The sequence below is a fragment of the Lissotriton helveticus genome, chromosome 1_1 (genome assembly GCF_964261635.1).
Source record: "Lissotriton helveticus chromosome 1_1, aLisHel1.1, whole genome shotgun sequence".
NCBI lineage: Eukaryota > Metazoa > Chordata > Amphibia > Caudata > Salamandridae > Lissotriton > Lissotriton helveticus.
Window position 1 is genome coordinate 901662582 of NC_136057.1, and position 24090 is coordinate 901686671.

At 48.6% G+C, this 24090-nt stretch overlaps 1 protein-coding gene across 1 annotated transcript in view; it reads left to right on the forward strand.

Annotated features, from left to right (window-relative positions):
• Positions 1-2548: 2548 nt before the first annotated feature.
• The window catches only part of LOC144771275 (uncharacterized protein C3orf20 homolog), a 315600-nt gene continuing 294058 nt past the window's right edge, over positions 2549-24090 (forward strand). The window contains exon 1 of the mRNA XM_078655868.1: positions 2549-2666. Within this exon, the coding sequence (XP_078511994.1) occupies positions 2562-2666 (105 nt within the window). The 5' untranslated portion in view covers positions 2549-2561. The remainder of the gene's footprint in view (positions 2667-24090) is intronic.

Genomic DNA, 24090 nt, shown 5'->3' on the forward strand with positions numbered 1-24090 from the left:
TGTTTAATTTAGAAGGTGCCCCCAGGGCAGTAGTCACTGACATTGGCACCCATTTCACTTCAGAAAATATGTCTAATTTCTTCAACAAATAAGATATTACCATTTCCAGGTAGCCTTGTATTCTCCTTGTTCAATTGGACTTGTAGAATGAAGTAACAAAGTCATCAAAGAAGTTGTTCAAACAGCTATCATTGCTAATGTAGATGTGAAGTTGTTTAGTCAACAAAAAGAAAAGTATGGTGTTACAATAATGCACCTCATTACACCATGGGGTTACACCATTTTTATTACTGAGAGGCATGAGGGCTCACACTAAGTTATGTCCCAAATGGCTGGAGAAACAAATGAGACAAAAAGGGTTTCCTGCAGTTGTAGATGTAGTTCGAATTCTACAATACAAGCCAAACAGAACTAAATGAAGAACAATTTTGATAACAAACACCAGGGCCCGTGCTCTGAAATTAATGAAGATGCATGGGTTCCAATCAATAGCCCAATTATAGTAAAAAAAGGAGAGTCAATTTGTTCTCTCTGTGTTAAAGTAGTTAAGGTTAGTAAGTAAAGCTACTACGTTATTGGAAAAGAAAGGGTGGTGGAACAAGCGTCAATTGGTGAAGGTGCCAGCTCAACAAGCTAACATCATTTTAAAGAAACGCAAACCAGTTTCACAATCTGATTGGGCGTCATGGTTGCAACTTTGTTCTACGGATTCTCAGTTTTCTAGCAGCTCTCCTAGGCATGTTGCAGAGCTCAGATGTATGTTGGGTTCTTCTGTAGTACAAGATAACACGAGAAGCAGGCCTGTACATGATTTTAAGATGCCTTCCAGGTACAAAGATTGTGTCATGTTAATTGCATTTTGTTCACATTTCAGGTGTTCCTTCTTTGTTTTGTTTTAGGGAGTGGGAGGTGATATCGTGTATTTCTTGTATTGTTCCTCATGTCCAATGTGTGCAACATGTAATGTTCAATAGGCATAACATGTAATGTGCCTGTTGCGTGTTGTACAATTAAGTTAGCGACAGGCAAGTGTTATACTAGAGCGGGTTGCACGTTCTGTTATCTTTTGATTTGAGTCCTCACCACGCGCTTCGTGGTTGACAGGTGTGGATATTCAAATGGTATTCACTTGCTGGCTGATGTCCATTCTGGTCGGTTGTGTCGCGCTGTCTCCTTTCTGGATTCTATGATAAATCTTACCTTCAAACCTTCACGTTCTCTGGAGGCATCACTACAGTGATGTAATATAGGAGGCAATTATCAGTGCATGGCAGGGGCAGGAGTTATAGTTACTTAAGCACTTGAATTATAGTAACTTCAAATAACTATAACTGGTGAATTTCAGTGGTTTTAATTAAAAATGGTATGTTTAAACTGTCATTGTCACGTTACTATAATGTCACTTTACCCATTGGTTTCTTTCAGGAAATTTCTATGTTTAAAAATAAAATATATAAATAACATATATAATTACAATTCCTGACTGTAACGTCACTTTACTAACGTGAAGTAAGATGTTCATCATCATGTGTAAGTTAGAAAGAAACAGATATTCGAGGTCAGCAGATTGAGAGTGTCGCTGGTGTTGTAGGGTGCTCTATACAGGAGTTGCTTTCCACCAAATTTGGGAACTACCCAGAGTTCCTTGCTTCCTTTTTTAGCATATTCTATGCGCCACTCTAAGCCTGAAAGGATATTGCTTTGATATATAATCCATGTTCTTTCTTTTTATGTGCATATGTAGTGTTAATATACAGAGAGACTATACAGCTAGATTAATCAAGCTTAAATCCGCTCGCAAAGGGGCAGATTCTCAGAATCTGCCCCTTTGCGACCGGTATTTTTGCATTTGGGATGCATCATCCCAAATGCAAAAATCGCTAATTAAGAATTCGCTAAATTGCAATTCTTTGCATTTAAGGAATCTCAAATTGAGATTCCTTAAATGCAATGCATGAAAGTGAAAAAAATAGCGAATTCGCTATTAGGGCACGCAAATTACCATGAAGTACAACTTCATGGTAATTTGCAAAAACTTTGAAAAATGCACTAAAGTGCATTTTTCAAAGTTTCATGTTATGCACACACGTGCCCTAAGGGCATGTGTGTGCGCAACATATGTGCACACATCAATTTTAGGGGTGCAACAGGGTGTCCTTTGGACACCCCTGCACCCTTGAAATCGCAATCCCAATTTGCGAATCGCTAATTGCGATTAGCAAATTGAGATTGTCTTCCCATTCATTCCTATGGGCCTTTAGGCCTATAGGAATGAATGGGGAGATATTCCTTAATTGCGACTCGCAATTTACGAGTCGCAATTAAGGAATTATTAGAAATCGCTATTTTTTTTGTGATTTCTTGATGCATAGCATTTTGCTATTCCTTAATAGCGAATCGGTATTTTTCGCTATTAAGGAATAGCGAAATGTGTTCTTGATGAATCTGGGGGTTAATATACATAAATAAATGCATAAATATAGGCTGTGGTTTGATGTAAGCAGCTTTCACTCCAATTGTACCCTTGTCTTTTTTCTGTTTCCAGCAGCATAATAGCACTCATGTTCAATCAAGATGGTGGCATGATGACAGATAAAGAGGGTGAAATAGTGAGAGAATGGACCTGGCCTCGGATAGGAAAGATGAGTGAGCCAGTGCTAATGCAGGTAATTCCTATTGTTTTTATATTATTAGCAGTTCAGAATAATTCAAATGTGTCGAATTTGCTGTGAATCGTGCTGTATTTTGGAGGACATTTTAAAACAGATTCTCTATAAAGAAACAGAACTGCATGAGCTAAGTAAGCTACAAGCGGTTTGCGAATGGCAATAGCTTTTTGAACACTGCATCAAATAACTGTATATTACTAATTACTCTTTGTAGGCAACATTTAGGAATGAAAGGGAAAACTATATTAGTTGCTAATCTCTCACCCCAATTTCACACAAAAGCATTTCATTGGCTGGTAAACGTCGAACTGGGTGCCTGCGACTAGATTACAAATTCAGCGCACCCTCAATTTTCCTCACACATATATGTAACCTTATAACCTGGAATTTATGTGGATCAAGCCTGTTGAAGAGGGGAAATACCAATGAATAGAATTCAAACTGGCTCTTATATCTCTTTCCGAGGTGGGGGACCTAAAATCTCTTGCTAAAACTGCCCGATGGGAATACAGCATTGTGTAGCACCCATAGTTCTTCTGGGCGGTTTTACCTGAGATTTACTCAAAATGAGAGGAAGCAGGAGGGTTGAGGAAATGTTATCATGAAAAAGATAAAGCCAGAAGGCTAGAATGAAACAAGAATGAAGATAGCATGGCAATTAAAACCTGGTCCTTTCAGCTGTCTCTAGCCCTAACCTCAGCACTCATACACATGTCTACAGAAAGCATTAAAGATTAGAAAAGTACAGTAAGAAAGAGCCCACAAAGATACAAAATGCATTTTAGAAGAGGCCTGTACATACAGCACTAAAGACCATCAGGCGCTGATCAATCCATGTCTCCCCCAAAGCCATGGGTAACTACTGCAATTGGCATTGCTGGCTACCACTGGCTGTGATGCTAAATCAAGGTGGAAAGCAAGGGACCTGGTCAGCAAAGACTGGCCCAGTCCTAGCGGTGGCGAGATTACTGTGAAAAGATACTTTGGAGGCCGTTGTCCTGTGGATCTGTACTCCACAAGATGTCACCTTCAGGATGACTGCTGCAAAAGGGTAAGCTGCTCACTGGGTTACTACACGCCATCTCCTTGATGACTACTGCAAAAAGACAAGATGCTGGCTGGATTGTCATGTTAACTGCTGCATGGCTACAGAAAAGCTTGACATCCACTGGATGTCTATACATGTAACCCATTGGATTGCAAGTACAAAAAGACAAATCTCCCACTATCCCTTCTATCCAAATCCAATCACTCTGCCTGCATACATCTGCCACGCCACGCCTGCTAAAAACAGCAAGGCAAAATAGCGCCATCAGCATGGTTAACAGACATAGACCAGCCTTACTCCAACATTCCATTCAATATTAGGTCAAAAAAACACATAACGTGACTAAAAGGTGAGAATATTGAATGGGTGCAACACCAGAGCCGATAAAATATGTAAAAGCTCCTGTTAAATTGCCCCTGTATATCATAGGTCATTAATTACTACAGTAGGCTTGTATCTTCTCATATTTTATCCTCGGGTCATGAATTTTATTGTTGGTTCAGTTAATCGCTACCTTTCCTCTTTTCAGATTTCCACTAATACCAGACTAATCATTTGTTTCAGCAGTTCATTATATTTCTTAGTTCTTCCTATACCGGTGTACATTAAGTCATTCCTCAATTTACCAGTTACTCACTTTAAAAACACACATATAGTGGTGGTACTCTCACCCTGATGCACGTGGCCTAGACTGATGTGACATGGGACCTCTGCATAACACTCTGTAATAGCCAGGCTGCAGACTACTGCACTTCATTGAGTTTATCCAGTAGAAGACACTTGTTGACTGAGGTATCAATTCGTTTACTGAGTATGGAGATTATTACTAATTTATACTTACTGGCGCTTCAGGAGGGCACGCTAGACATTGAGCTGCACCCCCTACTCTTTTGTTTAGAAAGTAATCATAACAAACATATGTGTCTTAGATGTCAAGTGGTGCCCAAGTGGCTGCTGACCTGAAATGAGCATTGCCACTTAATCTGCCAGCAGTGACTCCTCCCTGAAGATACTTTATATGGCCATCTTTTGGCACATGCCATTAGAAAACATTCAACGTAATCACACATGACGATTCTTGCTTCAGGGTTCAGACAATCTGAGTTTTTTTAAAGGTGATAGGTGAGAGCATGGAATGCTCCTCTGCTGGCACGTACCACTAGATTATGATATGAATACCCACACATGAGGTGAACTAAGACTTGACTGAGAGTGGTTTATTAGTCCATATTGTACTGAGTGAATGAGCATAACAAGAGAGTTCAGGCTTCTCAAGAAGGGTCTGTCGAGGTTCTGTGGCAAAGCGTATTTTAAAGGAAAGCACCATATAGTCCCAAAAACTGCCCTAGTTATGCTTTCCACTGGCTGAAGTTCAGATACTGGATATTTTGTAGTATAACATGGCCAGAGAGTGTAGTATGATGTTGTAAGGTTCTGGATGGTGTGATGTGCATGGAATCGCCCTTTGTTGAATTATCTTTAGAGTGAGATCTGCTATATTGTGAGGTGGAATTGGATGATGTAATGTGGTACAGCAGTTGGATGCCTTGGTGTGGTTCAGTATGGGGCATTTGTGGTGTGGTATGATGGGTCGTGAAGGTCTCGCGTGTGGACTTATATGGTGTGGTTTAGCTTGATATTTAGTGGTATGGTGTAATGTGGTTTACTATATTCTAACGTGCAAGGGTATATGTCTGGGTAGATTAATGTGGTATAATAGAGTGCTTCCATGGTGGTGCCTTTAAGAAGGCGTGAAAAGCAGCATCCTTTCCCTAAATAAGGACCAGAGGGAACCAAAGGCACTACTTGAAAGCAGAAAGCCTCATTAGGAGTGACATCGACTATGAGTATAACCCTCTTCTTACATGTTAAGTGCAGAAAGGAAGCACCCACAGTGCACGCTTGCCTCTAAGCTGTTGCAAGCAAAAGATCCTGGTGATGAGACAGTTGTAGGAGTGTTAATCTGTTGCAGTCTGCCTGGTGTTCTGCAGAAACATGAGCCTCTTGGGAGCTTGCCCACATGGCACAGACATGGCATACGGCATGGGCGAAGTGGGTTATTACCCAGGGACCCACCCCTGGCAAATTTAATTTTCTCTCTATTTGACCTGTGTCTATCCTGTTTCTTTACCTAAACCTCTATCCCTCTCTGTCTACTACTACCACTTTCTCTGTCTCTCTACCCTGTCATTTTATAGATTTTTGAGGTCTTGAGGAAACCATATTTAATTTAGGACCTGATTTAGAGTTTGGCAAACCGGTTACTCTGTCACAAACATGACGGATATACTGTCTGCTGTATTACAAGTCCATTATATCCTATGGCACTTGTGATACGGCGGACGGGATATCCGTCCCATGTGTGACAGAATAACCCATCTGCCAAGATCTAAATCAGGACCTAAGTATTGTTTGGCATCATGCCGGCTTCAGTTAGCAGAAAATGTGTACAAATATTGTAATTTGTTCCATACAGGCGCCTCCTCAATATGTCTTGTCTCAGGCCCCCAAAATCCTCAAGATGACACTGCCAACAGCATGAGACTGGGTTTGGTGTAGAGAGAGGATAGATCTAGAATTACCCCAAGAGGGAAATTTCTAAATCAAGAAGGCAAGGCAGAAAGAAGAGAGAGTACACATCAAACACATCTATACTATTCCAGGCATCAGACATTTGAGACGTGGATGAATTCAACCACACCATTCACATCAGGAAATCACTGTTAGTGACCGGAATGACGAGTAGATATAGATACTTAACTGTGGTGTGGGGTGGTGTAGTGTTGTGGAGGGAGTAGAGTGTCGTAGAGTGGAAGGGTGTAAAGTAGAGTAGAATGTCGTAGAGATGAGTAGCATAGAGAGTTGTAGAGTGGAGTGGCATAGAGGGTGTTGCGTGGAGCAGAGTGTGGTGGAGTAGAGTGGCGTAGAGCGGAGGAGATTGGAGTGGCATAGAGTGGAATAGTATAGTAGAGTGGAAGGACATAGAGTGGAGTACAGTCTTGTGGAGTTGCATAGAGTGGAATAGAATGTCAGAGTAGAGTGGCGTAAAGTGGGGTATTAAGCCATAGAATAGAGTGGAGTAAAATGGAGTGACATGGAGGGATTTGCATAGAGCGTCGTAGAGTGGAGTTGTGTCATAGAGTGGCATAGAATGGAGTAGAGTGTTGTGGAGTGACATAGAATGGGGTAGAGTTTAATGGAGTGGAGCATAATAGAATGTACTGGAGTGTCATACAATGGAGTGTCATAGAGTGGAGTAGAATGGCCATTACATTTGCACATACAGTTTTATTGATAGAACTATACCACGCATAAATGATAATGTGTGGAAATGTCATCGCATGTTGTATTGATGTGTTTTGATCATATTCAAATATTTGTTTCCACCACACTTCAGAATTACAAAGAAATGTGCTTTGCTTGTGCTTCCCTGATTTTGATATATCCTGAAATATCTGCACACTTCATTTGCAGACATTCAGATTTTGTTGCGTCCTAGAAAAAAATAACACCATTCAGACTTGCGTCCAGCACACCCCCCAATTGCCAGCATGTTTGTCACAAACATTTTCTCACTTTGAAGTCAGAGAAAGAAAAGTAAAAACAGAGTTTTCTTGTAAGACAGAGCCAAACAAATAAAGCCAGAAATTAGAAAGAAAGCAAATGTAAGTTATAAAACACAAAGTCAATGTTATGCAATGGGCGGAATGCATTCTCATTGAAGCTTTTCCAAATGTTCCCAAGATGTTCTTAGCAAACCAGGCAGCAGCTGTCTGGCATGCTTCGAAAATGCGGAGATTCAAATACTCCCTTGAGGTTATTGACTGTCTCCACCCAACGAGAGAAGGTTTTGAAGCTAAACAAGCTACAGGCATGTGGAGCCTGACCCAAAAGTCCCTAAAAGGATGATATAATATTGTCACCACGAATGGTCCGAGCACCATACACGTCAAATCTAACATGAATGCTGCAAGTCAGTGCACGTTTTCTCTAAAAACAGGAGACTAGCAGAATCGATGGCGAGAGTTTGGCTTTCCTACAGCTAATCCTTTTACAACCCGCAGTTACCATAAATATGTCTTTTGTGGAAAGGCGACGCTTCTGTGCCGCTTGTACGCAGTGAGTGCTTTGTCTGTCCACATATCAGCTGGTTCCAGGCAGCAGGGCGCTGTGCGCGTGCTTGTTATCTCTGGTCTATAAATAGCGCTCTGCTCACTGTGGAGGTGTCGACAGACTGACAGCTGTGAGAGGGTCAGGTCCTCTCGCTGTGGGTCACATTACAGTAGCTAGAGCTGGCCTTCTTTTAGTGCTGTGCCTGTTTGGGTTGCTGAGGGTTGAGGGTGGTTTCGGGAGAGGGAATACCGCGGTTCCAGATGTTAGAAACATATTGTATATCTGAATGGATGCTACTTGTTACCCCCTCATCCCTGTAACTTCATAATAGCAGTGACTGGATTCAGTAATTTTTAGAATGTACAAATGTTATATTATTCTATGTTATGCTATTCGTATCCTATGTTATGCTATGCTATACTATATCATGGTATGCTATGGCCTGTTATACTTGGTCATGCTTTTTCATGTCTCAACATTGCTGTAAGTGTAACCTGAGAGGTGCACCGCCCCAGTGCACTCTTTCAGTTACAGCACTGGTCCTTTAGTGATGCGTTGCGGCTTCTACACGACAAGCAGTTGCTTGGGCTAAGGGTGAGTTGTCTGTCAGTCACATATGTACAGGGAGGGGTGGAGAGGGTTTCCATCATTAAAGGCTCCGGGTTCAAACAAGATCTGCTCCTTCACAAGGGTTTTCTGTGCGCGGGTGATAAAAGAGAGTTGATTAAGCAGGAGAGATAGAGGTGCCGCGGGCAGTGTAGTTATTACCCAGTTAAATGGAAAACGGTTATCAACATAAGGAGGATGAAAGGTTTCGTTGGCTCCAATAAGATTTGAACCAGTTCCTCAGTGTGCAGGTTTCGGTGTAGGTGCCCACGCACTGACCTGTCTTACACTGAGTTATCTTATGTTACCCATTAAAAATAACTCAGAGTGTGTGGAGGAGTAGTATTCCTGCATCTGGCATACACACTGAGCATGTCATCCACAGCAACGCCCTGGTTTGTGGTGGGCGTGTTAACCGGAGGCGGGAAAGACCTTCATTGGCTGCGTGGCCTGCTGCTTCCTTCTGGTGTGGTGTGGTCAGCACTCACCACACGGAAGTCGGGCAAGCCCTCACCAGCTGTGGATCACCAGGGCATGACCCCCTCTTCCTCTTCTTTGGAGAGAAGATCATAGGTCAAGTGAGCTCCACTTGACATGGAGCCCAGGGGAGTGCGGGATGCAGGGGAGTGGTGGAAGCAGGGGAGTGTGGGAAGGAGGGGAATGTGGGAAGCAGGGGAGTGTGGGAAGGAGGGGAATGTGGGAAGCAGGGGAGTGCGGGCAGCAACCTAAATGCACTGTGATGCTGGGCTCAGCTCAGTGATGCCCTTGAATCTGCAAGGAGGTGGGGGCGTGGGGCTGGACCATAGTACTTTTATCGTTACGCCGCCCCCGACAGCAACCCGCACATTACAAAAGACACAAACACAGTGATGTTTGGAAAAGGAATTGCAGGTTTATTTGTAACACAAATAAAAGATGGGTTAACTTACAGGCGATCCCTATCCGCCCGCAACCCCTAGTTGCTGGGCACCTGAAGTTTAGCCAAAATTCACCAGCGGCCATAGCCCGGTGATGTACCCTGGGAGCACTTACACTCCCACCTGTGAACCTAACGTCCGCCATAATCCGCCCACTGAACAAGGGAGAGTGACTCACACCTTCTTCAGCCTGGTGGAGCTAAATATGGCAAGCCCCCGGTTGCTCAGGTTTACAACCGCCCTAAGGACTAACGGGGCGCCGTCGTACTCCAAGTTCCCAAGAAGGACCCCTTAGAGCATGTATGACTTATGCACGCGTGTGCTTGTCCTGAAGGCTTCAGTTTCCTGTTCCTGTGCCTTCCTGTTGTGGGATCGCCCTGTAACTCCTCCTGCAACATAAGACAGATGTTAAAACAGTCCCCCCACTTCACACCCTTACTCCGGGTGAGCGGTAGGGAGGGGAATCGATGTAAGGGGGGGGAACCTAGTCCTGGACGGAGAAGGAAGGGGGGGGGAGGCTACCTATGGGCCTAACAATTGGAGGCCTGGAGGCAACCTGCCTTCCGTGACCTGCCTGGCGGGGGGAGCAGCGGCAAAGAGGACGCAGGTGAGGAGGGGGAGCCCCTTTATACCTGGAGCCACGCCCCTTCACCGGCGGCCCCCCCCTTGCTGCCCCCCCCCGCCAGGGTCCTGCTGCCCGACTCCCTCAAATGTACTACGAGGGGCTGCCCTCCTACGGAGTCCCCTGCAGGGACCACGGGCATCCTGCATAGTACTTTTATCATTACGCCGCCCCCGACAGCAACCTGCACATTCCAAAAGACACAAACACAGTGATGTTTGGAAAAGGAATTGCAGGTTTATTTGTAACACAAATAAAAGATGGGTTAACTTACAGGCGATCCCTATCCGCCCCGCAACCCCTAGTTGCTGGGCACCTGAAGTTTAGCCAAAATTCACCAGCGGCCATAGCCCGGTGATGTACCCTGGGAGCACTTACACTCCCACCTGTGAACCTAACGTCCACCATAATCCGCCCACTGAACAAGGGAGAGTGACTCACACCTTCTCCAGCCTGGTGGAGCTAAATATGGCAAGCCCCCGGTTGCTCAGGTTTACAACCGCCCTAAGGACTAACGGGGCGCCGTCGTACTCCAAGTTCCCAAGAAGGACCCCTTAGAGCATGTATGACTTATGCACGCGTGTGCTTGTCCTGGAGGCTTCAGTTTCCTGTTCCTGTGCCTTCCTGTTGTGGGATCGCCCTGTAACTCCTCCTGCAACATAAGACAGATGTTAAAACAGTCCCCCCACTTCACACCCTTACTCCGGGTGAGCGGTAGGGAGGGGAATCGATGTAAGGGGGGGGAACCTAGTCCTGGACGGAGAAGGAAGGGGGGGGGAGGCTACCTATGGGCCTAACAATTGGAGGCCTGGAGGCAACCTGCCTTCCGTGACCTGCCTCGCGGGGGGAGCAGCGGCAAAGACGACGCAGGTGAGGAGGGGGAGCCCCTTTATACCTGGAGCCATGCCCCTTCACCGGCGGCTCCCCCCCGCCGCCCCCCCCCCCCCGCCAGGGTCCTGCTGCCCGGCTCCCTCAAATGTACTACGAGGGGCTGCCCTCCTACGGGGTCCCCTGCAGGGACCACGGGCATCCTGCATAGTACTTTTATCGTTACGCCGCCCCCGACAGCAACCTGCACATTCCAAAAGACACAAACACAGTGATGTTTGGAAAAGGAATTGCAGGTTTATTTGTAACACAAATAAAAGATGGGTTAACTTACAGGCGATCCCTATCCGCCCCGCAACCCCTAGTTGCTGGGCACCTGAAGTTTAGCCAAAATTCACCAGCGGCCATAGCCCGGTGATGTACCCTGGGAGCACTTACACTCCCACCTGTGAACCTAACGTCCTTCATAATCCGCCCACTGAACAAGGGAGAGTGACTCACACCTTCTCCAGCCTGGTGGAGCTAAATATGGCAAGCCCCCGGTTGCTCAGGTTTACAACTGCCCTAAGGACTAACGGGGCGCCGTCGTACTCCAAGTTCCCAAGAAGGACCCCTTAGAGCATGTATGACTTATGCACGCGTGTGCTTGTCCTGGAGGCTTCAGTTTCCTGTTCCTGCGCCTTCCTGTTGTGGGATCGCCTGTAACTCCTCCACAGCCCTGGGTGTGGCTGCCGCTGCACCCAGAGCCCCCACCACTATTTCTACCTACATCCTGCTACTTCTAGTGCTTCCCCTAGGTCTAGCAAGAGTATCGCCATGCCTACCTTGGACCAATGGACCCCGTCCGAATCCCAGCAACCTATAGATTTCGCATGCAGCAGGCCGTGCCTAATGAAACCCAACCCGTAAATTTCCTCATGGCCGCATTTACCCGCCTGCCGGCTACTTCCAATGCTTCTTGCGATCTTGCTCCGTGCCATATGGGTCTTGGTGTTATCTCTGACCACCAGATGCCGCAAGGGCCCAGCTCGCTGTTTAATGTGCTTAAGTCTACCCTCATCACCTGCAACAGGTGCCTCTTCCCTATCGTTGCTAAATCATTCCCCCCCAGGTGCACCACCAAGATGTTGGGCCGTGGTCTACCCTCCTTCAAAGTTCTGCGCAGTGTTCCTACTAGATCAGCCCAGTGCATTCCCGGCACTCCAAACCAGGATATAATGGTGTTGCTGAAACCATGTTTCCACGGAACTGCTTTCACCCATCTTGCAGTTCTTGCGACAAAGGAGTGCCCCATCACCCACACATTTGTGCCTGAAATAAAACACAGTGATTTGGCAAACTTAGTTTTATTCCACACTTCACACAAATTACAGACGCCCTTTTCATAACGGTGCATATTCATATCAACATTTTGTCATGTCTAACTGATCCCTGCATTGCTCCCGGTAAAGGGCTGAATCACACTTACTGGCCGTACATAGGTTTTGTAGCAGTTTGAGTTCCACCGCCCCACCTTCTTGATCTCCTCTGCGGGTAACCCTTTCTTGAATGCAGTTGTGGCCGCCCCAATCCTAAATGAATGGGAGCTGTACTTAACACCTTTTAACGTGTACCCTGCCCTGAAAAGGCAGCCCTGCATCACGTGTTCCACCTGGTATTTAGTGACTGGGGACCCATCCAGGTGTAGAAGCAATAGACCATCTGATAGTGGGCGTATGGCTAAGAAGGCGGCCAGCAGTGCTACCGGGCAATATCTGTCGTTCCCCAGGCGGTGCAGTGAGATCTCCCTCCCTTTGCCTTTCTGATCCGTTTTTGAAAAGAGTTAGAGGATCTCTACAGATTCTGCGGACAGTCGTACGTCCCGCATCAGCAAAGCCTTGGGGGAGGGCTCCGTCTTGGACCTTGCTACAATTTCACCTATTCTGAAAGCCCCAAAGAACGCTAAACTAAAAGTGGCGGCAAAGAGTTTTGCTTCGTACCCAGACTGGGCGACCGAAGGGAGGGCTTCTATCATTCCTTGGAGAGTCTCATAGTCAATGGGAGCCCGGGTGTCAGGAGACTTGGGCACTATTCTGGCCCAACCTTTGAGAGCCGCCCTGGTTGTGAAAGAAGCGGTGGGGTCTTCCTGCCCTAATAACCTGGCATGATGCCCAATGGCCGATAGGTGGCCCGCCATCCAGGAGTGACTCTTCCCTGCATCTTTGGCCCAAATCATGAACGCCTGCACCCTGTTGACCCTGTTGTAATTTGCTTGTTCCCACGGGCCCATGATTTCACAGAATTTTTCCACGCAAGACTGGTACCTCCTCATTGTCCAGGGGGCCAATGCCAGCTCACCTAGCTCTCTAATGCGCTGCGCCACCGCAGCAGGTGCCAGAGCCGGGCCGGGAAAGGTGTCATCTCTTCCCTCGCTCTCGGCCACGCCTCCCGGAAACGCTGCCAATGAAAACGGGAGAGAGCGTCAGCAGCGGTGTTTAGTGACCCTGGAATGTGTCTAGCTCTACACTCTACATTGTTGTATAGGCATACCTTCACTAGCTCCCTGAGCAGGCACAATACGAGCGCGCAGCTAGCGGACTGTGTGTTAATTGCTTGTACTACAGCCAGGTTGTCGGACCACAGGACCACCCTCCTAGCTGAGAGCATTGCCGGCCAGAGGTGGAAAGCCACCACGATAGGGAATAGTTCCAAGACTGTTATGTTGGCCGTTATTCTTTTCTTCCTCCATGAGTTTGGCCATTTCTCCGCGCACCATTCCCTGTCCAAAATTGCGCCAAAACCCTCCCTGCATGATGCATCGGTAAACAGTGTCAGTTCCTGGCTGCTGGTCCAGGGGGCTCTCCATAGTACAGAACCATTGAATTGCTCCAAGAATTCCCCCCAAATCCGTAGGTCCTCTTTCATCCCATTGCTGAGCCTTACTTTATGATGTTTTCTTTTTATCTTGGCAGCTGCCCTGGCTAGGGTGCGCGCAAAGGCCCTACCAGCGGGGATCACTTTGGTGGCAAAACTTAGTCTGCCATGTAAACTCTGTATGTCCTCCAATGACACTTTCCCTTGTCCCAGCATTGCCCGAATTAGTGCCGCCAGCTCGCTGACCTTGTCCGGTGGGAGTCTGGCTTCACCTGCCCTGGTGTCTATCTTCACTCCCAAGAAAGTTAAGACTTGCGCTGGCCCTACCGTCTTCTCAGGGGCCAAAGGCACACCTAGCTGCCTGGTAACTTTTTGGAATTTAGCTAATGCATTCCCGCAGTCTTGCGAGTCCTTGCTCCCTACAAACAAGAAATCGTCTAGGTAGTGCGGTATGCTTCCCACCCCTTCTGTTGCTTCCAGTACCCACTGCAGGAAAGTGCTAAAAGCCTCGAAAAATGCACATGATATGGAGCACCCCATTGGCATGCACCTGTCATAGTAGTACTCCTGTCCTAACCTGAAGCCCAACAGGTGCTGGCTGCTTGGGTGTACCGGCAGTAGGCGGAAGGCCAATTCTATGTCTGCTTTGGCTAACCATGCCCCTTTGCCAGCCCGTCATACCAAATCCATTGCTACGTCAAATGAGCAGTGTGACACTGAACAAACTCCTTCTGCCAAGTTGTGGTTGACAGACTTGCCCTCGGGGTATGACAAGTGATGTATCAGTCTGAAAGCCCCAGGTTCCTTTTTTGGAACTATACCCAGGGGGGAAACTACAAAGTGCTCAAGGGGGGGCTCAGGGAAGGGACCCGCTACCCTACCTAATTCGATCTCCTTGAAGACCTTAGCTCTCACTACCTCTGGTCTTTCTATAGCGGATTTTAGGTTATCTGCATCTCGTGCTTGTTGGATCCCTATATAAGGTATCACGAAACCTTCAGCAAAACCCCCAAGTAGCAGCCTCCCGTCAAACCTGTTGGGATATTTGTTCAGTAAGGGAATCAAGTTGTCCAATCTAATAGGTGCGGGCCCCTTTACTGCTATCGCCTGTGTCGCTGGTGGCAGGGGGTGGGGTGGTGGGGAGGCTCGTGCCTGGATCAGGTTGCGCGGTGTTAAATGGGGAGAAGCCATGTCCGGGGGGGGGGGGCGGTTGGCAGGGGCGCGCCATGTTGTTAGTTGCCCTGCCCAGGGCCCCCCCTCCCTCCGTGTTGCCCTCACTGTGTCTGCCCTTTGTTGTTCCTGCATGCTCCCGCCTGATGTTGTCCTCCGCAATTACTGCATGTATGTGTGAACTTGCAGGTTCTCCCCCAGTGGCAATGTCCATTGCTGAATAGCCTGCACGTTCCGGGCTGTGTTCTACCGCCTCCCCTTTTCTGCCCCCTCCCTCGATGTGCACCACGAAATGGTGTGCTTCCTTGGTCATTTTGCCGCTGCTGTTGCGTGTAACTTTTTTCTGTTGTCGCCGCTTGCGCATACTGCCCTTTGCCACTTGTCCCTGCTCCCTGCAGCGCCCTGGACCCCATATGATCCATCCAAAGTTGCACCTCCTTGTGATCCCAATGCATTTTGGGGCACTTGGACATCTTCTTTCTGAACTCTCTGTCGTAGTTTAACCATCCCACGCCCCCCCACTTTTTCGCCTCGTTGTGAATTAGTCTGCCATATTGCACCAGAGCAGGTCCCTGATCTGAAAATGTTTCCATTATTACAGATGATAAAATCGCGAAAGCCTCTAACCATGTGTGAATTGTTTTCTCAGGCCATTGTTTGAACTTCACCTTTTTTTCGTCCTCTTTTAGCCCTGCCCTGCGCAGATCTGTGCCCTGTTGGCCCAGCATGAGCAGTGAAAAAATATTGATGAACTCTCTCTTCCAGATCAGTTCTTTTGTCACCAAGGGGACTTCCCAGGACAAGGATTAGCGCCCTGACAGCAAGGGAGCATCTAACACCACTTCCTCCTCCTCGCTTGTTGGCGTTGTCGGTGTAGGCACGGGTATCGGTGCTGTAAGCGGTGGAGTGGCTGTCGGAAGGGGAGTTATATGGGGTGAGGAGAGGGGGGGAATAGCACTTTGCGGAATTGCTATAGGTGATGGCACAGGTACCGGAGAATCAGGTACCAATGGAGCCTGGGGGGGTGCAGGCCCTGTTACATCTGGTGTGGAATTGTTCTCTGGAACTGGTACCGCAGGAGCCAGCCGGACCGGTGGCGGGGGGGGGGTGTTGTGCCCGGGGTGGTCGGCGCGGGTAATCTAGGGGCTGACCCCCCCGACCCCCACACCTTGGCAGGCCCCTCGCCCCCCCTTCCCAAGTTTGCTACGTTCTCCTTCATTTCAGTCATAAAAGTTTGCAATGTGAACATGATCTTACCCAGATCGCTTTTTGTGGTGTAATCCACTGCGGGTTGTGGAGTTTTGTGATTGCCAGACGTTCCAGGCGCGTTGTGTATCTGTGCGACCGTCGTCTTGGCCCCGCCTTTGCTTTTTGCCGGAGGGGGGAATTCCTTATTTGTGGCAATTTTAACCCTCTTGGACGCCCTGGGGTGTCCTGACCCTTCTGTATCATCCTCCTCTATAGCTATAACGTCACTGTGACACCCCGATTCAGTGTTGCTGGCATTGAGCAGCTCTGTTGCCCATGCAATGCCATTGGTCTTCACGAGCTGAAGGAAAGTCGCTGCCTGTGCCTCTGAGGAAGATCCCGAATTTGGCCCCTCGTCCTGGTACGAAGAGAAGAGCGGTGGAGACCTCTGCTCAGACATCCTGACTATCTGCAAGATAGATAAATGTACATTGACTAACCTTATGCCATAATCGAGGAACGCTCGGACGGGTGGGGGGGGGGAGGGGTTAGGGAGTGAACGCTCGGACGGGGGGGGGGAGTGCGGATGGTAGGGATTGCGAGATGTGACGTTGGCCACCCCCCTCTTTTCCCCCAGCCGTTTGCCTACCCCTCTTTACCCTGCCCGTTCCCTTGCCCGAGATCAACTTACTTCTTGCTCCTGAGCGTCGAAATAGTGCCCCGCTGGGCGTCGCACACCGTCCTTTCCTTTGCTATTTAGAGAACGTTATTTCAGTCTGTCGTCCTTCACTCTGCCTCTATTGTGATGAAAGGAGGGCACAAATAAAATTCACTCTTCCCTGTCCTAGTGCCGATGAGGCTGACCGGTGGGGGGCGTGACCTTGCCTGCTAACCCCCCCTCCGTTGACAAACTTTTAAGCATCGCCCTTTATTGGGGCCTCAAAGCGCCTCTGCGTTCTCCTCTCACACTTACCACTTAGCTGCGTGAGTCACCCTTTGCTCCCGCGAACCTGCTGCTCGTTGTTTCCACCCTGCCTGTAATAAGGAACCCTGATTACCACATGCGCTCCCTCAGGACGTGACCGTGGACATTAACTGCGTGACACCTCTATGCATGCATATCGAAACCATAGCAGAATAACGAGCAGGAGGTTAACCTCGCATTTCAATTTGAATACTTTCCATTACCAAGGAAGAATTTACACAACAGGAATGGAACAATATTTACACAGAAACACAGTACAATGATTCTCTTCTTGCTGGTTACGTAAAAGATCATTTATAAGCAATATACAAAAACCATTGTAGTAACCAATCCATACACTTCGGCCGTGGGCCATTGTCATTGTTAGACTGACATCTAATGGCGAGCTAAACAAGCATTTACAATGCAATGGTTTCGCCTTTTGAAAAGTTTGAGCTATTGGCACTGTAAATGACAAAATTTGTATTTATGTGTTGGTCTTCAAAACAGATAAATAAATGGCATTGTCATTTACAATGCCAATAGTTTAATCCCTGGCAAATGCCACACAAAAACACACATACAGACACACACAGACCCACACACACCAACAGAGCCCCCCCCACACACACACACAGAGCCACACACAAACACACAGACCCACACACACAGACCCACACACAGAGAGCCACACACAGAGCCACACACGGAGCCACACGCAGAGCCACACACAGAGCCACACACACACACACCCAGAGCCACACACACACACACACACACACACAGAGCCACACACACCCAGAGCCACACACACCCACCCAGAGCCACACACACCCACCCAGGGCCACACACACCCACCCAGAGCCACACCCACCCACCCAAAGCCACACACACCCAGGAGAGCAAGCACAGCGAGGGGGCAGGGAAGCAAGCACAGCGAGGGGGCAGGGAAGCAAGCACAGCGAGGGGGCAGGGAAGCAAGCACAGCGAGGGGGCAGGTAAGCAAGCACAGCGAGGGGGCAGGGGAGCAAGCACAGCCAGGGGGCAGGGAAGCAAGCACAGCCAGGGGGCAGGGAAGCAAGCACAGCGAGGGGGCAGGGAAGCAAGCACAGCCAGGTGGCAGGGGAGCAAGCACAGCCAGGGGAATGGGAACCAGGGGGCGGGGAGCAAGCACAGCCAGGGGCCAGGGAAGCAAGCACGGGCAGGGAAGCAAGCACAGCCAGGGGTCAGGGAAGCAAGCACAGCCAGGGGGGAGGGAAGCAAGCAGGGAAGCAAGCACAGCCAGGGGGCAGGGAAGCAAGCACAGCCAGGGGGCAGGGAAGCAATCACAGCCAGGGGGCAGGGAAACAATCTTTTGGAGAGGCTAGATATTAAATTATAAATGACGCTATAGTTTGCTGTGTACAGTGCGCTCATTTATTCTTGGGAAGATACAACAGTGTTGTCAATATCCCCAATCCCCCTTTTAAGATGAGTGCTGTTAACCTGGTCCCTGAAAGGTGCCCACAACCTCTCCTTGTGGTGGACCCAAATGGCAGCTTTGCTTTTGGTTATCACCCTCACCCACTGTAGAGAACCCTACATCTCCACTCGTGTTTGAGCCCCCCCCTGAGGGGGCACTGTGAAGGGAATCTAGCGAAGTGCGATGAGTCAATTGAGCGGGAAGAGCGGACCAGTCTGGTGCCTTGGTGCTCAGAGTCCAGGCTGCAGCATCTCTCTGCTCCGCTCCCGCGTGCACCCCCTCCCCCCTCCTTCACGTGTCTCCTCCAGCAGAGCTCGGGCTCTCACAGGCACTGAGGCTGCAGTCTCTCACAGGTGCCTCTTCGTCCTATGGTGGCCGCTCCTCCCAGAGACTACCGGAAGCTGCCCCTCCTCTACCTGCAGCTAAGCGCCCCCGACCACGGGCCTCTCTGCTGAGAGCTCCTGTAGAAGGTGGCCGAGCCGGACTGCCTCTCAGAAGCACCTCCGAGACAGGTAACCCTGCCTTCATATTTGGGGCTCTGAAACTTGCTGGGTAGTTTATTTGACTTTATTCCCCCCTCCCAACATTCCGCACTGTATACTATGCTGTGCTATTTCGGAATTGCCCTTGAAATAGGCATGTTGTATAAAGATCTTTATGGCAAGGGCACTAGACCATTGAGGGCTTTTATGTGCTTGGAACCTGTGACCGGAGGGTTAAATGCATATGTAAGGTGCAGGCACAATGACAGTTTCAGCTACCTTCCTGTGTCGGGAACCGTTAACCTGAGTGTTACACACACACATACATTCATACATCTCAGTAGTAGGCACTCCAACCCTATGTGCTATTTTCTAGTGATTGGAACTTGTGGCCCGAGGGTTGCACATACATCTGGTCAATACTTCAGCTGCGTTGCTGTTATTGAGCGCGTAACCGAGAGCTAGACACATACCTCAGCAGTAGGCACGTGCACCCCCTGAGCTATCGTGCTGGGGGGAAGGCCAGGGGCCCATAATGGACGACATCGACAACCGAAGCCCTACAACTCAACAGTCTCTCATTTGGAGGGCCGAATCCTGGATTTCACTTGGATGTCCCCTGCTCATAAGTGACAACCTTTCAGTTTTGACTGTCGGGTGTTCTCAAGTAGAGGTCAGACTGGGTCAGCATCTTCTTTATGCCCAAGTATACGTCAGCACGGATCTGGGGTTCCACAGCTCGAGAATAACGTGGACGTAGAGAGTAATAGGGGAGGTGATCTGGTCTGAGAGCGAAAGTTACCCGCTTTAGGTCTGCTCCAATCTCAGCTCCGCACTTGGGCTAAAACGACGCGATTTATTCGTGGCGAATCCCTTAAACTCCGTATGTTTAAATCTTTAAAATGTGATGAATCTCCGCATATTAACAGTGCTTGTCTAATTCAAATGACCTGGTATGCCCTCAGAACGGCTCCTTAATATTACAGGCAGACATTGAGGCAGCGGCGTCACCATATGGCCATCTTCAGCTTGCAGTGTTTATGGCATCGGGACCGGCTGCGGCTCGGGAGGCGGGGATCTGCTGTGGGAGGGGAGAGGGAGGCGGGGAGAGCGGAGGAGCAGATACTGATCGGAAAACTCATTTAACACAAATATTTTTCTGTTTGCTAATTGCTTTGCTAATAATTGCTGCTTTGCTAATTGTAATTCCATTAAAAATGATTAGCACAAGAGCAGCAGCCGGGAGCCCGGCCGGAGACGAGGGAGGCGGGGATCTGCTGTGGGAGGGGAGAGGGAGGCGGGGAGAGCGGAGGCCGTGTTAGATAAATAAAACGAGTCTTGAAACGCATGAGGGCAAGCTACCGATTAAGGCACCGGTTTCTTAGTTCACTGGTGCAAGTACAAAAGTTGCAAAACAAGATCCAGGGTAAAATATGGCACACGGACAGCGGGAGGGGGGCGGGAACGGGCAAAGGAGGGGGGGGGGGTTGGGAACGGCGCACGGACAGCGGGGGGGGGGGAACGGCACAGACGACATGAGACGCAACAAGCACTTACCAGAGGAAGACTTCTTCCGGCGGCGGTCGGCCTCGGAATGACAAAAGCAAACACGGACAACAAAAAAAAGAAACCCCGCCCACCGCCCGATGACTACACAGAGGGAACGCCCATGGAAAAAATCTCGGGAACGCCCCCGAATCTGGTCCGTGAATGACGGACAGATCTCTGTTCCAATGGCTAGCCTCCATTTATGGAGCTAGCCAATGGAACAGAGGGCGGATTCAAGTGTCCCTTACTGAAAACTACAGATTTCTCTGGAGGCGGAGCTAAAGCTCCGCGCTCCAGGCGAAACCTAAAAACGGCACCTAGTTCATGTTAGCAGTTTAACACTATGGGACTAGTTGGCCCGGACCAATCGCGATGTGCTTAAATTCAAGGTGCTGCTTTTAATATATGTTGTGCACTTAATACGTTCTCCTCTGGCTCACGCTAACGTAGCATCGCTGTGGAGAGAACAACCAATAAACATGTGCCAGCAGCGGAGAAGGCCGCCACCCTACCATGATCGTTCCGGACCTAGTGAGTCTGGCCTGTTTGCGTAGATCAAAGGAGGGTAGCGCCGCTGCTAAAGACACCACTAGACCGTCAGCCGCCACTGCCCGCGCACGCCGGGACTGTGCTGACCCCGACGGCCCAGCCGCGCCTGCTCCCCGTCCAGCGCTCCGTTTACGTTCGCTTCCCCCGCCCATACAAACCGGGGCAAGCTGCAAAGCGGCAGTCTCAGCTACCGTCCGAAGACCCTTGCACGCTGCCTAGTCCACTGGGCAACTGGACTACTGAGGGAGGAGCGACGGGGGTGGGGGGTGTTCTCCGGGCCGTTCTAAACCTTGCGATGGTGCTCCCGGGGGGAACGCTGTGAATGTGAGTCCCACCACGTGGGATTTAAGGTGAAATCTTCATGAAGGGTTATCTCAAAGGGGCTGTAACTCTGCCTGACCCGGCCATTCATTTCATGTTACATTAGTTTACAAAGATCAAGAGTTGCGCACGGCCTTTTGTCGTTTTTTTGCGGTGCATGCTTTCTGAACATTTTACGCCTAACGTGTTAACGCATTTGCCTTTGTATCTGGACTATGCTCAGTTTACCACGCGGTTCTTGTTACCATTAAAACATAGGCAGGCTGTCTGTTGGCCCTATTTCGCCTTTCACAATCCCCATGCTAACTTATCGATGTAAGGGGGGAACCTAGTCCTGGACGGAGAAGGAAGGGGGGGGAGGCTACCTATGGGCCTAACAATTGGAGGCCTGGAGGCAACCTGCCTGGAGGGGGGAGCAGCGGCAAAGAGGACGCAGGTGAGGAGGGGGAGCCCCTTTATACCTGGAGCCACGCCCCTTCACCGGCGGCCTGTCCGCGCCGCCCCCCCCCAGGGTCCTGCTGCCCGGCTCCCTCAAATGTACTACGAGGGGCTGCCCTCCTACGGTGTCCCCTGCAGGGACCACGGGCATCCTGCAGGTATCCTAATGTTCTCATAAATATAGTCCCCTTTTCATAAAAGGCGACGCTCTAGCCCCCATGATGAATGTGCAGAAACATATTTTGAGACCCCCAACCATGATTCTGCACAAACAATTACACTTAACCAACGCTTGAAACGGAAATATGCAAGTGCAGGCACTCACTGTCCCAGAGTACTCCTCTGTACTCAGAAGTGCTGGCCCTGTCCCATTAAACGTATCACACAGCTGATGAGGAGGGCGTATACTCTCCTGTTCAAAGTAAAGAAGTGCGGGTACTCAATACTTGGCAGTACCTTCCCCTTTATAGCACTGCATGTGACTCTATCAAGACCACTCAGCGAGTGTGCGCAAACACAACTGACGATTCAAAGAACTCCCCAAGACGAATTTACATAAACTCGACAGGCCACTGTTGACAGAAGCGCAAACTGTGCAGACACACACACACACACCCACACAATCACCTACCCCACCACCAGTGTGCAAAAACAACAACACCCTATTGACAGAGCTCTGCAAGATGAATGTACATAATCAGAGATCCATCTTTATATTTCAGAACCTAACCATAAATACATACCCACAGAGCCCATATCCACAGGAGCAGCAATGTGACAGTGTGCGCTTAAAACCCGTTTTCTCTTCTCCTAACAAACACTTCTCATAAGCGTGCACAAATAGACATCTAGAGTTTCTTCTGCTTCCTCCAGGTGCGTGCTCCATGACTGCCAACAAGCACAAGTTCCTAGTAAAAGATATCGCCTATATGAGTGTGAATATAAACAAGTCTCTAATATGTGTTTGTGCATAGATATGCAAGCAAAACACCCAAAGAATTAGTTTCACTTGTATTTATTTTTCAGTTAAGGTTTGTGCATTATTTTATATGTAGTTACCTGAATGTGAAAGACCAACAAAATAGTTATGAAAATATTTTGTTCTTTTTAGCCACATCGTTTATCCACACCCCACGCTTACTAACCCCGCCCCGTTGTATTCAGGATCCCATACTTTTTTATGCACTTCAGCCCCTCCTTAACATAAGGGCTATTTTTGACGAGATACGCTCCTGCAAGTAATTGCCCTTAAAATGGGTGTTAAAGTTCATGAGAAATTCCCTGTGGACAGCTGAAAAACACATTGTCATATATACAGCTGTAAACTGCAGCTTTAAACAAGCGCTTGTAAATCTGGGGGCCATTGGGGGTCATTACCTTCATACACTCCCAACAAGAGAGAATGGATGTTAAATGAAACTTTCCAAACATACCTGTTCAAAAATTGGAACACAAAACATTTTCACATGTAAGCAACATCAAGCAGGTAGGTGCGTGCATTGATGTTTCTGTTTACGGGGAAGTCCAGAGCAAAAAATAGCATTTTGAGAGGCTCCTAGCCACTGGAGAAGCTCATAACACGAGAATTACGGCGATCACCTGTCCAGTATTTTTACGGACAGTCCGTGAATTAGTCCTGTGTCTGAAACTGCTCCCTGACTTTGGTGGGGCTTGCTAGCCTGCTAGCTCAGCGAAACCTCTGGCTATAATTAGACAACGCCGCCTGCCTGGCAGGGACCTCTATGACCTCAGTGCAACAGCTGGTGCGTCGGATGCACTCGAGCAAAGGGCCGAGCAGGTGCCATGTTTGTTTGGCCCTGCTCGGAACACTGCTGTTTTGTTGAAACAAACTCCGAAAGCTGAAATTTGTTTCAGGAAATCATTGGCGTGATGTGCATGGAGATTTCTTTATGTTTCTGGGCCATTGTATGTGTTTGTTCCTTCCTAGGTCCACCTTGCATGATGGTTTTTCTGGGCAGGAAATTCAGTGACAGTCATTCCACGTAATTATGGAAGAGAAAAGGTCTCTCTGACTTTCTGCCCCATTGTCACACGGCCGACAGATCAAGGGTTTAGACTGTCGGACAGAATGGAGAATCTGCTGGTGGAAACCCTGCAGTTCCTTCACTGCTAAATGAGGCAGAGAAAGCGCAAAGTTGGGAGACTGGCCATGTGCAATTTTTGGGTGGATGCTGGGTATCTATCAACTTCTAAGTGAGATGCCTCCACAAAAATCTTAAATTTCCTTTTAGTTTGACTCATTGAAAACCCTGGTAAAAATGAATTCACATACAATGACAAGTTATTCCCCA